This window comes from Coccinella septempunctata, chromosome 4, assembly GCF_907165205.1.
Source record: "Coccinella septempunctata chromosome 4, icCocSept1.1, whole genome shotgun sequence".
Lineage (NCBI taxonomy): Eukaryota > Metazoa > Arthropoda > Insecta > Coleoptera > Coccinellidae > Coccinella > Coccinella septempunctata.
The window spans coordinates 9,342,314-9,354,708 of NC_058192.1; the positions used below are offsets into that span (position 1 = coordinate 9,342,314).

The 12,395-nt window shown below is 36.9% G+C and overlaps 3 protein-coding genes across 3 annotated transcripts; 1 reads left to right on the forward strand and 2 right to left on the reverse strand.

Moving 5' to 3' along the window:
- Positions 1 to 9: 9 nt before the first annotated feature.
- On the reverse strand, positions 10 to 7,996 carry LOC123312165 (protein phosphatase PHLPP-like protein). Its single transcript, XM_044896422.1, has 6 exons — positions 7,481 to 7,996; positions 6,829 to 7,121; positions 4,810 to 4,960; positions 2,790 to 2,894; positions 2,583 to 2,736; positions 10 to 2,524 (listed from the first exon to the last, which is right to left on the reverse strand). The coding sequence occupies exons 1-6, from the start codon at positions 7,604 to 7,606 to the stop codon at positions 81 to 83; spliced, it is 3,273 nt and encodes a 1,090-aa protein (XP_044752357.1). The 5' UTR covers positions 7,607 to 7,996; the 3' UTR covers positions 10 to 80.
- Positions 7,997 to 9,085: 1,089 nt separating this feature from the next.
- LOC123311483 (cysteine-rich secretory protein 2-like) lies at positions 9,086 to 10,959 on the reverse strand. Its single transcript, XM_044895498.1, has 5 exons — positions 10,779 to 10,959; positions 10,373 to 10,509; positions 10,164 to 10,309; positions 9,873 to 10,073; positions 9,086 to 9,351 (listed from the first exon to the last, which is right to left on the reverse strand). The coding sequence occupies exons 1-5, from the start codon at positions 10,858 to 10,860 to the stop codon at positions 9,105 to 9,107; spliced, it is 813 nt and encodes a 270-aa protein (XP_044751433.1). The 5' UTR covers positions 10,861 to 10,959; the 3' UTR covers positions 9,086 to 9,104.
- A 284-nt stretch (positions 10,960 to 11,243) lies between these two features.
- LOC123311484 lies at positions 11,244 to 12,253 on the forward strand. Its single transcript, XM_044895499.1, has 3 exons — positions 11,244 to 11,643; positions 11,696 to 11,898; positions 11,949 to 12,253. The coding sequence occupies exons 1-3, from the start codon at positions 11,412 to 11,414 to the stop codon at positions 12,204 to 12,206; spliced, it is 693 nt and encodes a 230-aa protein (XP_044751434.1). The 5' UTR covers positions 11,244 to 11,411; the 3' UTR covers positions 12,207 to 12,253.
- Positions 12,254 to 12,395: the final 142 nt, after the last annotated feature.

Consider the following 12,395-nt stretch of genomic DNA (forward strand, 5'->3'; position numbering starts at 1 on the left):
ATATCGATCTGTTACCTTATAGTGAAATCCAGCTATCTCATACTATTTTATACATATTTCAAGGAAGTATCAATAGGTGGTCATAGTTCTGTCGTTGTGACACCCCAGTACTGCTGCATTCTATCCAAATCCAAAGAATCCGCTAATCCCCTTTCGTGCATCACTGCGAAATCATACTCCAAATTGTAAGGCATAAGCCTCTGCAAACTTCCAAAATAAGCAGCATGTGGTCCTCCTAGCAGCTTCTTATCTAGAGTAAACCTAGATGGAGATCTCGATACTAGTGGATTGAACGATCTAGCGCTACCAAATTGCCTAGACAAAAAACCACCTGAACTATTATTACTCGTTGTTTGTTCAGTCAAAAGCGGATTACTTCTCGATAACTGGGATGTTTTAGGTGCAAGTTGGGATTTCTTCCCTTTCTTCTTCAAGGTATTCAACTCCTTATCAAACAATATGTGGGTATTCTGCTCCAACATGTATTCCCAACATTTGAACTGTTCTTCGGAAAGTGCAGAATCGCTGTCATCTTTGTTTCTCTCCTCTTCCCTTCTAGCTCTGAGTGCTTTGGCCACTCCCCTGTAACTTCTCCGTTCAGGACTTGCCTTCACCCCTATACTTTCGAAGATCGAAGGGGTAACACTTCTGACGGATCTGCCTGAAGAATCGCTCTGTTTGTTCAACTGGCTTATGAACAATTTAGCCGATGAGTTACAGTCGCTACAGTTGTGATCGCTCTGACCGCTTGGAGACGACCTATCTTCGTTCAAAACTTTACCAATGCAGGTTACACACTCGTTATTCAAAGCTTCGCAACAGCAACCAGGCTGACACGTTGTGCTCGACGAAAATCCACTCTCACTTTGGTATTTACTCTTTCTGAAAGTTTGCCTCAGTTCCCTCATGAGCAGATCAACGTCAGTACTCAATATGTTGAACTTAACAACGATTATGCTTAAATTCTCTTCAGCGCCATAGCTTTGGGCCAAATCTTGAAGTCTTTTAGCTGCCAGTATGACATTCCTCTGCAAGGTTACTTCTCTGATAGCATTTTCTGGACTGATCACTTCCCACAAAGTTTTATTAGCTATGATCATGTACTCGTATTCTTCATCTAGGAAAACATCGGTTAGATCTGGATCAGGAACTGTATACGGTAATTGTGGGTTGGTTCTGATCTGTTTTCTTTGCTTTACAGGTAGGAGTTTGACAGGTCCTGAAGCTCTCCCGAGAACCAGTTTGATGTCACCCACACTGGCTATCTTCATGATGTACTTCTTGGGTCCACCACAAAAAGAATATTCTGGGGTTTGTTTGGTTTTCAAAATATGTACAATAACTGCGTTCAAACCTTGTTTTTGACCCTTGTCTTTGAGCTCCCTATGAGCAGAAAGCATGGTGTATTTCATGTAGTCCACAGCTGTTTCTTTCACGGTCCTTTCTTCTAACAATATTCTAGGAACGACTTTGTCCACTCCAACCGGCACACTGCTATTGTTTTCTCCGTCAAACATGCCAAAAAGTGCTTCAGTGTTACAAAACGCTGGTAACCTTATTTGGGAGATATAAAGTTTCTGTTTGCACCCGGAAGTTTCAGAGAAACCAACGCTCCAACTGTACTCTGTCAAGTCATTTTCGCAGAATGGGGAAGGAGTTAAAGGTAGCGTGGTTCTGTTTTTGCCTGAAACATCTACCAGACTCATTGGCCTTTGTGTCCTGTAAGTGTTGAATTGGTGCGAATCAACGTGAAGCTTGGTGTTGCAGGATAGGTCCAAGAATTTCAAATTTGGCGGTATTAGGTCTGTGAGATCAATCCTATCCAATTGGTTGTGTGCGAGATCCAGAACCCTCAGCGACGTCAAGCTGGATAATTTCGGAATGTTCTGAAGGAGGTTTGAATGGACCCGAAGAACCGTCAGATGTTTCAGTTTCTCGATTTCGTTCGGCAATTTCAATAATTTGTTTCCGGACAGGACAATTTCTTCTATTTCGGTCCAATACAACACGCAGCTCTCAGGAAGGGACGTGAAGTTATTGTAAGCTGCATGGAGCATTCGTATGTTCGTCAAGAATGGAGTCATCTTTTCCAGAGAACGATCTATCAAGCAATTGGCCGTTAAGAATAATTTCTCCAAAAGCAACACCGAATCGGGAATTGGTAAATCACAAAGTCTGTTATTGGAAAGATTGAGCACTTTCATGTCGGGTATATATCTGAACAAAGTTTTGGGTAAATTTGAAAGACTGTTGTTCTGTAGGAACATTTCTTGTATAGGTAGTTTTCGCTGTATCGTTGGAAGCATTTGGAGTTGATTGTAGGCCAGTTGTAGGGTGTGTAGGTAAGGCATTTCGTTGCAGAATAAGTGCTCTGGAAGGGTCTGTAGATTGTTGTTGCTTGCAAAAATACATCGAATATCGGAACACCCAGACAGCCATTCTGGGAGAGAGTCCAGATCATTGTACGAAACATCGATATGCCTCAAGTTGGATGGAGGAAAGGTGACAGCTAACGATTTCAACTCTGGAAACACAATTCACCAGTTTGAAGTGTGAACGACATGAAAAATTCCTATACTTACTGTTATTGCCAGCGATAAGGGAAGTTAACTGTTTTCCGTGAATTATCAGCTGGGTCAATGAATTTCTTGAACACTGGACGGTTTGCAGTTGTTCCAAAGCACTCAGGTCTAGGTGTTCGATGTTGTTTTCACTCACATCTAATTCGATGAGATTCTGTAAAAGGATAAATGAATCCGCTCATGATTAAATTGGTGGTGACCACTTACCCCATAGTTCCCAAGGATTATATTGCCTTTTAGTCTGTTGGATCGTAGATTCAGTGTAGAAATGCCGTTATTCTTCCATGAATTTTCTATTTTCTGTTCCGCATCCTGTGAAGAAAAAATGTTATGGATAAGGAGAGTCTGGAGCAATAATGGAGATAGAGAAAAAAATCGATAATATAGATAGTGAAAATCAGTTAGAGTTAGAGTTTATTATCTCATTAAAATACAAGTAGTTTTCAAATTTACTTCCTTTTTTTAATTACATGGAGATAAGTTGAAGATTGTGATGCAGAGACGATTTTCTCTCAAGAAATAGACACTGAAACTAGAGAGTGATTATTATCTTAAGCCTTATTTCAGCCTGGCATCATTTTTTACTCAGTTTTATGGAGAATAAAAGGGGTTTAGCAATTAGGGAGATCCGAGTGCAGTATACAGGTGGTTGTGAATTATAATGAACTATCGCTCGTATCTGTAGGCCTTTTGACACCCTTTTTCTTATAAAAAAGTGTGTTTTACCTTCCGAATCTTATGAAATTTAACAAAAATGTGGTGAGAACTGATGAAATTGTGGAGATAGATGTTTATCAATTCGGAAATTAACGATTTTTCCCCTTTGATACACTAGATCAAGAGTTGAAAGCGTATAGGAAGTTGCACCCATTCCGCTATCGAACAATCAAGTTGTAGACAATGTAATAGTGAACTATATGTCTGTAAGAGTCAGCCAAGAGAAACTATCCAACCTAAAACCAACTTCCGCTCTGAAACTGTGAATTGAAGTTAAGGGAGGTATGAAAATACCGAAGGAAAGATATAATATGTTCAGTTTGTCACCAAAAAGGAGAGGAGAAAAAAACTCCTCGTTCATGTTTACCACTACTCCTGTATAACAATTTTGAATAGTCTTCATTCGATCATTTTCATTCATTCCGCAATATATTCATTTGTTCCAGTGAAATTTGATAGATTTTCCCATTTTATTTTATCAGTTTCCTGATCCACTTCTTTTATTCACTGAAAATGAAAATAAGTTGCACGTTTTCATGATCTAACGGTAAAGAACTTCATGCATCGTCTGTCTTGGTAGTATAAGAGTCAGTACGTAACATATTATCTAATATCTCTTCGGGATTATTCTTTATATTACCAATTATGTTTATTGTTAAAATTATTACAATAACATACTGATGGATCCAAGTTTACGTAAGAGTTTTCAAATCCATGAATTATAAGGATCCCATTTCGCCCATATGTAACATGAGCACAAATATCAATGTACAGGGTGGGCAAAATTCGTTGTCTTTACTGAGGGGATCTCGAGAACTATAGCAGCTAGAAGGAAACGGATTTCACATTCTCAAGCAAATGTTTTCCACATTTTAGGCCTAAAAGGTGTTCATAAAATGGACTACCCACTAGGGTATCCAATAGACAAAAGTGTTATGTGCATGGTAATTGAAAAAGTGGACTTCGGTATTGATATTTTCCAAAAATAGGCAGTGTCTTTCGGACCACCTTCAGATTAATCTGAAAAACTGAAGAAGACTCGAAGACTCTTCGAAAATTCGATTAAAAAAAGCATATACTTATCTCGAACGGTTTTCAAGATATTATCTCTATAACCATAGTTATGCATAACTATGAAATTTGTTGGAAAAATGGCCTACGTCAAAAAAGCACATGGGTAAATAAAGACAACTGAGAATTTCATGTAGAATCAGCATACGATATGAAAATTTGGAAGAGCAAGGTTGTATCGTGTTTCACCATTTTCGGATGACTTTATTAGGTCCAAAATAATATTGGTAAATGACCGATCGAGAACTATTTACTCACCCTGTATAACTACCAAACTAGAATGATGAAAATTTGTTTCGTAACTGTAAACAACAATAAAAGTATAAGATGCTCAAGATGAAGAAGAAACTTCACTAATAAGTAGATGAAGAAAAGGCTATCCTCATATCATTTTTTTTAAACATTCCCCGTCATAATTTTACCAGAAAAAGTTACTCACCGTGAAAACTAAAGACCTCATATCCAGCTGCTTGTCCGGAGGCACCGTAATCCTGTTACATGCCACCTTCAGAACGTCCAACTTCTTCAAATCCCATATGGTCGTGGGGAGTACACTGAGCAGATTCTGATCCAACACCAATTCTTGCAGACTGTACCAACAGAAAACGAAAGTTACATTCGATGGAAAACGACGGATGCACAACGAGGACGTACATTTGACGCAAGGACACTCTTGACAATTTAAAGAAATTATGAGACGGATTATTATTATGCCAGATCGCAACGACCACTCATTGAACGTTCGACACTGAAGATGAAAACAAATAGGCACGAGGCTTCGGACGCCTGCAGAAGGATACGCACGACTTGGTCAATGGATTCTTCGTTAATTTAATCCTTTGCCGTCTCGCACCACCAAGAAAGCGTGAAGAGTACGAGCCCAGTTCCTTCATCTGGCTTTCCAGCATATATTAAGATGTGTTGCAACACTCAGATGGTACAAAAATCGTCTCTGTTACCTATGAATTACCCTCAGTGAAGTGAACGCAGTCTCATCCGATTAAAAGAACTGTTTCAGTTCACTTTAGAGGCTGCTCAAAAAAAATATATATAAATGAAAGACCCAAACGTGTTTTGGACAAGGAACCACCCTTTAGTTTTTTCGCAACTATTCATTTACACCCTGTACCTTTCACAACGAAATGAGATAGTGACCTAGGGAGAGTTAAGAAGCACAACCCTTTATCATGGTTCCAAAGTCATATTGTATTTCTATTTCGGTTTTTAATTTGGTTAGCTAAGTTCCAGTGGATATATCTTAGCTGGCTAAACTTTATAGGGCTTCAGACCTGAGTCTTAGGGCAAAATCCTATCTAGAGTCGTTTGCCAAATGCCCAATTCCAAAGACCAACGTGGAATGAACAAAACTAGGTTTTCCTACACTGTCGACTGCAGAAGCAGTATGCGCTGGTGGTCGATATTAATTTTCGTTTAATCTTTCTAAGTTGCACCGTGGGAAGCACAAAGAATTGCCGTCCAGTAATAATCATAAACTAGATTCAAATGAATTCATAAGTTCATTTCTCAGCCACCAATTTCCAACACTGGTGAAGTGGTGAATGCTTTAACACTCCGTAAATTATCATTGAACCACAACTGCCTTTCAACGATTCGTTTAGTATTTTTAACGGAATTCAGTGAGATACTTTCCCTAATTCAACTTTTTATTACTCTTTATAATGGCTTCTCTATCTTACTCAATAAAACATTCAATTCGAAAAGTGCTATTAAATTATGTCATACACACTCATACATACACAGACAATAAGAAGTGTTACACCCACCATGGTGGGCTTAACTTCATTTTTTGGTGGTATATTGATTAATTAACCATACAGTGTGTCCAAATTCAATGCAAAAAATTTGATCACAGATCCTCGAGACGAAATTAGGAGAGACAATACAATTTTCCGTGTAAATACCTACATAAAACTTCTTCGAGTTCCAAAAATGAACATTCTATTTTAGATCTATCTGTTCTTCCGTTCATATCATATCCACCGGATCTAGTACTGATGCGTACCTATTGATTATAGGTTATACACGCGTTATTGTTCTGTTTGTGTTTCCTCGAACGCTTTCTACCATTCCTTCGATAAAATCTTGAGCTTTGTTTCGCAAAATTGACGTAAGAGAATGTTGCAATTGCGACCAATTTGAGGCGCGAAAAAACGCTTATAATCTTGATCTGTTGCAAATCGCTTCCTTCAAGAACTATCCAGCGTGATATAGGAACTATACACAAGTGCTCGAGTGGGATTAATAAATTAACTTCTACGATTTTCTAATGATAAAATATTCGTGAGACAAAGGAGTTGATAACTGAAATCATACATGGTCCTCATAAGGACTTTACATGTTTCTTTCAATTTGAGAAGACTTTGGGAAAAGTAATTAACCTCATGAACCCTTTCTCGATGACCAACAAAACAATTTCGATATAGGAAAATAGACTCACCTCTTCAGTTGGTTTATTTCTGGTGGTAACGTTAGCAATTCATTGTCCGAAATATCCAAAACTGTGAGGGCTGTCAACTGTAATACACTGGTAGGAAAATTATGAATACCGTTCGATCTCAAGCTAAGAACTTGGACGTCTGCAAGTGATTTGATTGACTCCCTAGCTAGAACTATTTCTTCAACGTAACATTCACTGATTTGATGAGAATTCTTGCAGAGATTGTTCAGATTGAGGTATTTGAGGTTTTTCTGGTCTGTGTCCCTCGGTAATTCTGCATCCTTCTCGTCATCCTAAAAAAAGTGAAGAGCCTACAACCTCAGTATGAGCATGGATAGTGAAGATGATTCGATGTTGATACAAAATCGATAGATATAAGTATTGGGAATATGTCAATTGCTCCAGAAAGACAATACATCTCATATCTCTGTGTGAATCGATGGCTTTGAAAATCAAGGTTTAGTGGTTGATTTTTGTCATGATATCAAATAACTGTATTCATTTAGAATCTTCAGCATCAAAGATTATAGAGTTAGCTCTTTAATCTTTGTTCAGCATCATCAAAATTATAAAAGATCATCTATACCAACTGTAATCCTCATTACTCAAGAACCACGCTTGCATATCAAACATATTCAACAATTATACTCACTTGAGAATGATTGCCATCTTCCCCATTTTCCAAAGAATCCAGTTCAATGTTTTCCTGCTCTTCTATTAGCGGAAATGTTGTCACCTGGCTGCTGAATCTAAGAGGCTTCTTGGCGTGAACCAACATTATTGCACAAGGATGGTATTTAACCCGGGAAATACGGTACCTACTATGTTATATTCAAAAATCAAGAATCACGAACACTCAGAGGGGTGCCTCAGGGGGGTAACTGGAGACACTTGATATTCTCACCTCGCGACTCACAAACATCGTGGCTGTCTTTCGATAATCAAGTAAATCACTGAAGACAAAATGTTATTTGTGATTCTGGGCGGCTAAGGCGGCATGACAACACGGTTGGGTGGTTCTTAATGCTTGTCACGTACCAAAGAGGGATCATTGTTGGATGGAAGTATGGTTTAAGTTTAAGAAGTCTAGCGTTTCAACATTTTATGTATATGGGTACTATGCAAATACAAAGAGCTTGTTCGCTCATCTGACATTATTTTGTTCGTGATATTGCCAAATTCATTTCGAAAAATGAATTGAATGAGTTGTTTTAGCTCATTATAAAAACTTGACAAGGCTATATCTTTTTATCAGGTTCGAATAAGAAAAAATGGTATAGAGACAAAAGTATTTCTTTGGACCTCAAGAATCTACTGTTAAAATATTTGTACGAGTCAAAAACTCGCCCTGTATATTATCCCTTGTACGCAAATTATCCACTTCAAGTTTTGAGCAGTGTACATTTCTACCTATTTATATTCCCCGTATCTAATGTTGCCAGATTCTATGGAGAATTCTCTTCCAATAGTTCAAGCAATTTTCTCCGCTATACATTCAGCTCAACTCCAATTAATCTGAATTGTGTCATCACTTACACAGATAAAGCCAATTGATCTTCATCTATTCACGGATGGAGGTATTGGGGATACTGTAAATAATACATATACCTACATCAATTTATTCATCAACTAGTCCTATAGCGGTAAATATTCCAGGCAACAGATTCAGCTCATTTTCGCTAGCGGAACATTGGGATAGGATATGTGTATCACTTGACGAAGATAATGGGCATCTTATACAACACCTAACGGATCTCTACAATGATAATCCATTTATTTCTTCTATTCGAAATACAGAATGAAGTATAGGTACATATAACCAAGGAAAACTTCATATTGAAAGAAATTTGAGTGTAAAATTCAGATGTATAACGACAATTTTCATTTAAAACGGAGTTTTAGCTGTTTCCTTCAATACAATGGTATTTTGGGAACTATGAACTTCAACAGGGTGTGCATAAACACTGGCAACCAACAATTGATCATATCTGGAGTTATATCTACTCTTTATGAAAAAGAACTAATTTTTGTATCTACATGCTACATACAAGTGATCCTAAATCACTTTGCTTAGAATGCTGAATTGTGAGAATTGGTAAAACACAGAACCCTAGAAATGAGCATATTTTTGTTTCATTCGTCTTTCTGTTTTTCCTTCTTTGAAACTCATATTTTAAAGATTCGACATGAACCAAAATATTATTCCATGAGGTAAATGAAAGGAAAAATAAGGCAAAAAACTAGAAAAACAAGAGCATTAGCGTTATAAATCTTTATTAATCGTGGATTTTTTGTCTACAAGAACATGTAGCTCTACATCTTCGGAATCTTTCTTTTCCTTTCTTGGTACCAGTGTGGCAAAGCCATCCGGGCCAACGTTTGAACAGCCTATCACAGTTTGACCAGAAATCAGCTGCAGGACACGAATTGGTGCAGAGCTTCCTGGAATGACAGTTTCTTTGGCATTCGTGGCAAGGTTTTCCTTTTTTGTACGGCAGTCCTAGCTTATCTGGTAGATTCCCTCTGAAAAGCTCAAATGTATTATTCATATTTGAGGCCTTGAAGTTAAAAAAAAACATAATTATAGAACAGGGATAAAGTACGTTTGAATATTCTGGTCAAAGCAACTACATCAGTGGTATGATATCTCTACACTTAAAAATACGGGAAATCCTCATCCATGCCATAGAAAAATTTCATCAAATATCTTACTAAACTTTCCTCAAAAAGTTTCCACACCTTAAGTATTCGATATTTGGTGTATTTAATTTTTGCTTCCATAATTTCACACCTCAGCTTGATATTTCCTAATTAATAACGTCCGGTTCAAACAATAAATTCGAATCAGTTTCACTTTCTTCTCTGTATGCATGAATAATCCTTTCATTTTCAAAATTTAAAGGTTTAAATATTCTAATTAATTTGACCGGAAAATCGGGAGAGAAGTAATGGTCTTGAAGCGTAAAAGTGACGTATAATGGGACAAGAATATGAAATTTAAACCGTATATAGATTTTTTCGAGGAATATTCAATAATTTCTCACATTGGACAGTAATTACATATGTAGCTGTAATATTTAAACCATGTTCCATTATTTTGACTCAAACATTTCGAAATTCCACATCCTACTTCATGAGTGGCTGCCCAAACCATTTGAGTGTAATGACCAATCTTCCTCAAATCATTCTCACCACCATAGATGAAGTTGTTTTTCTCCAAAAACCAAGTATTGATAGCGAAAAACCTGGAATGATAAAATAGTAGGTACTGGAAAATACGAATTTTGCAAATTTCATATCTCGTTAATCGATTAATATAAATCAAGAAACAGTACCAGGGTACTTTTTGTGTGGCCACAAAAATATTCTGCCCACAGGGCCCATAGTTAGGAATAAATCTACCATCATTGTTGTCGTGTGTCAAGAATTTACAATTCTGCGTCCACTTCTGAGCAGCTTCGGCAATTTGATAGTTCCACTTCTGAAAATTTCGAATATTTTATATGAGAATTATATAATTTGAGGCCGAATGATAAACAGTTACCATCCTCAACATATTTGAAGCAGCAGGTTTTACTCTGGATCGAAAAACATTATGTATTGAGACAATTTTTCGCCTAGTCCTAGGTCTTTCTGGTATCAGAGAACTCAGTGGAATTCTATCTCCCATTATCTTTGGCACTGAGAAAAAATCGGAACATAATTTGTGTCAATTTATGCTAAAATAGCTCAATGATTTATCAGAAACAAGTTTAACTGAGATTTGCAATTGTTCGAAATCTATCATATAAAAAGCAAAAGCAAATTTTCAGCCTTCTCTGTTTTTTCTTCAGTTCTGTTAATATTGAACGGGATAATACTCAATGTTCTAGTGGAATCTTTGAAGAAACAGGGCAGGATCTTTCCCTCACTTCTCATGCATAAAAAAAATTAAGAATTAAGTCACTCACTTCTGTCTTTTCTATAATGGCCCTGCGTGTAGCAAAATTCAAAAAATCCTGCTAGTAGTAGCACGAAACATGGCCTAACCATTGCGAAATGAGGCCAATCAAACTGAACTGATCTTTTTGTTTATTTTTGCACTACGTGAATTCATTCATACTGTTGCCACAGTGTCTGTTTACTTAATTTATTCCCAATCACGGCCAATTGTACAACCGTTGCCGAATATATTAATATTCGTCAAGAAAATTTATTGCTCCGGTTGTGAGTCATGTGTTTTAATCATTTGAAATCAATTTGAACCAGGAAAATCAGACGTCTGAATTCAATAATTTAGTGAAATGAGAGGAGCATTGGTTGTACATTTTTCTGCATTTTGTGAATCGTTTATAGTAATTTTTTATCCATAGATTTCATCCTTTTGCCCTTTCACTCCCATAGACTGTTTACTGTATTTCATTTCTGTCAGTTTTCTGGTTCCTAAAATTTCTTTCAGATTTCATTTTTAGGAAGCTACACCTAAGCGTGGGATACTCAAGAAGATAAATTTATTCGAAAGACCCACACTTTTTTTTAACAGGAATCACGTCTCAAATTTTTCATTTACACCCTGTATTTGCATAACATCCTTTCACAATACAATGCCGTTACTGCGAAACGAGGTTGCTAAGATATATCAAGTTTTGTCAATATTTGGGAACTTCACCCTGTTTTCATCTGAGTTACTTTCAATAGTATCACAAAAAATGGAAACTACAAGAGAAGAAATCGAAGGAATATTGAAGCTATTCAATGCAGAGCCTCGTCGTAGATATGTAGATGATTCTGATGAAGAAGAATTGGAAGATCCAGTGCAAACTGTGAATCCTATTGGTGAGCTGAGTAAACCTAAATAAAGGATATCATTTGAGAGACAATTTTCTAGATGGAGAACCGGTCGTAGAGGAAAAGAAAAATCCGTATGCGAAAATAGATGCTGAAGAAGAAAGAAGACAAAAGTTTGAAGAATTTACTGCTGAAAATAATTTTTTTCTCGATGAGGAACAAACTAACACGGACTGGAAGAAAACCCCTAAATGGCAGCTTTCCTATAGACAGAAAGTTACACCTTCCGACGTATTTTTGCAGGTATCAACATCTATCAATAAAATTTACGTATATTCAAACCAGTTTTACAGATGGGCCCAAAAAATCCCTCGACAGCCAGTTGTGAAGATATGATAATCGAGGTTTTTCTACCGAACGATAAACGACAGAATATAGATCTCAAAGTGAAGAATACCCAATTGCAGCTATTTTCTCCAAATCATATATTGGATATACCATTGCCCCATCCTGTTGACCCTCAAAAAGGAAATGCCCAATGGGATCAAGCCAGTGAAAAGCTCACTATTACTTTGAATATGCAAAGGGAGTTTGATTTTATGAATTTCTGAATATAATTCATGATTATTTTTTCCAATAAAACAATCTTGTATCTCTATATCCATTAATAAATAACTATACAACAGGTTCATTAAAATGAATAACTGAGTAGTGTGTAAAAATAACTCTTCCTCCTTTGGGAGGATAAAAAGCACCCATTGAGTTTAAAGACTCTACCCAAGTGAAACGCCACTGCTCTA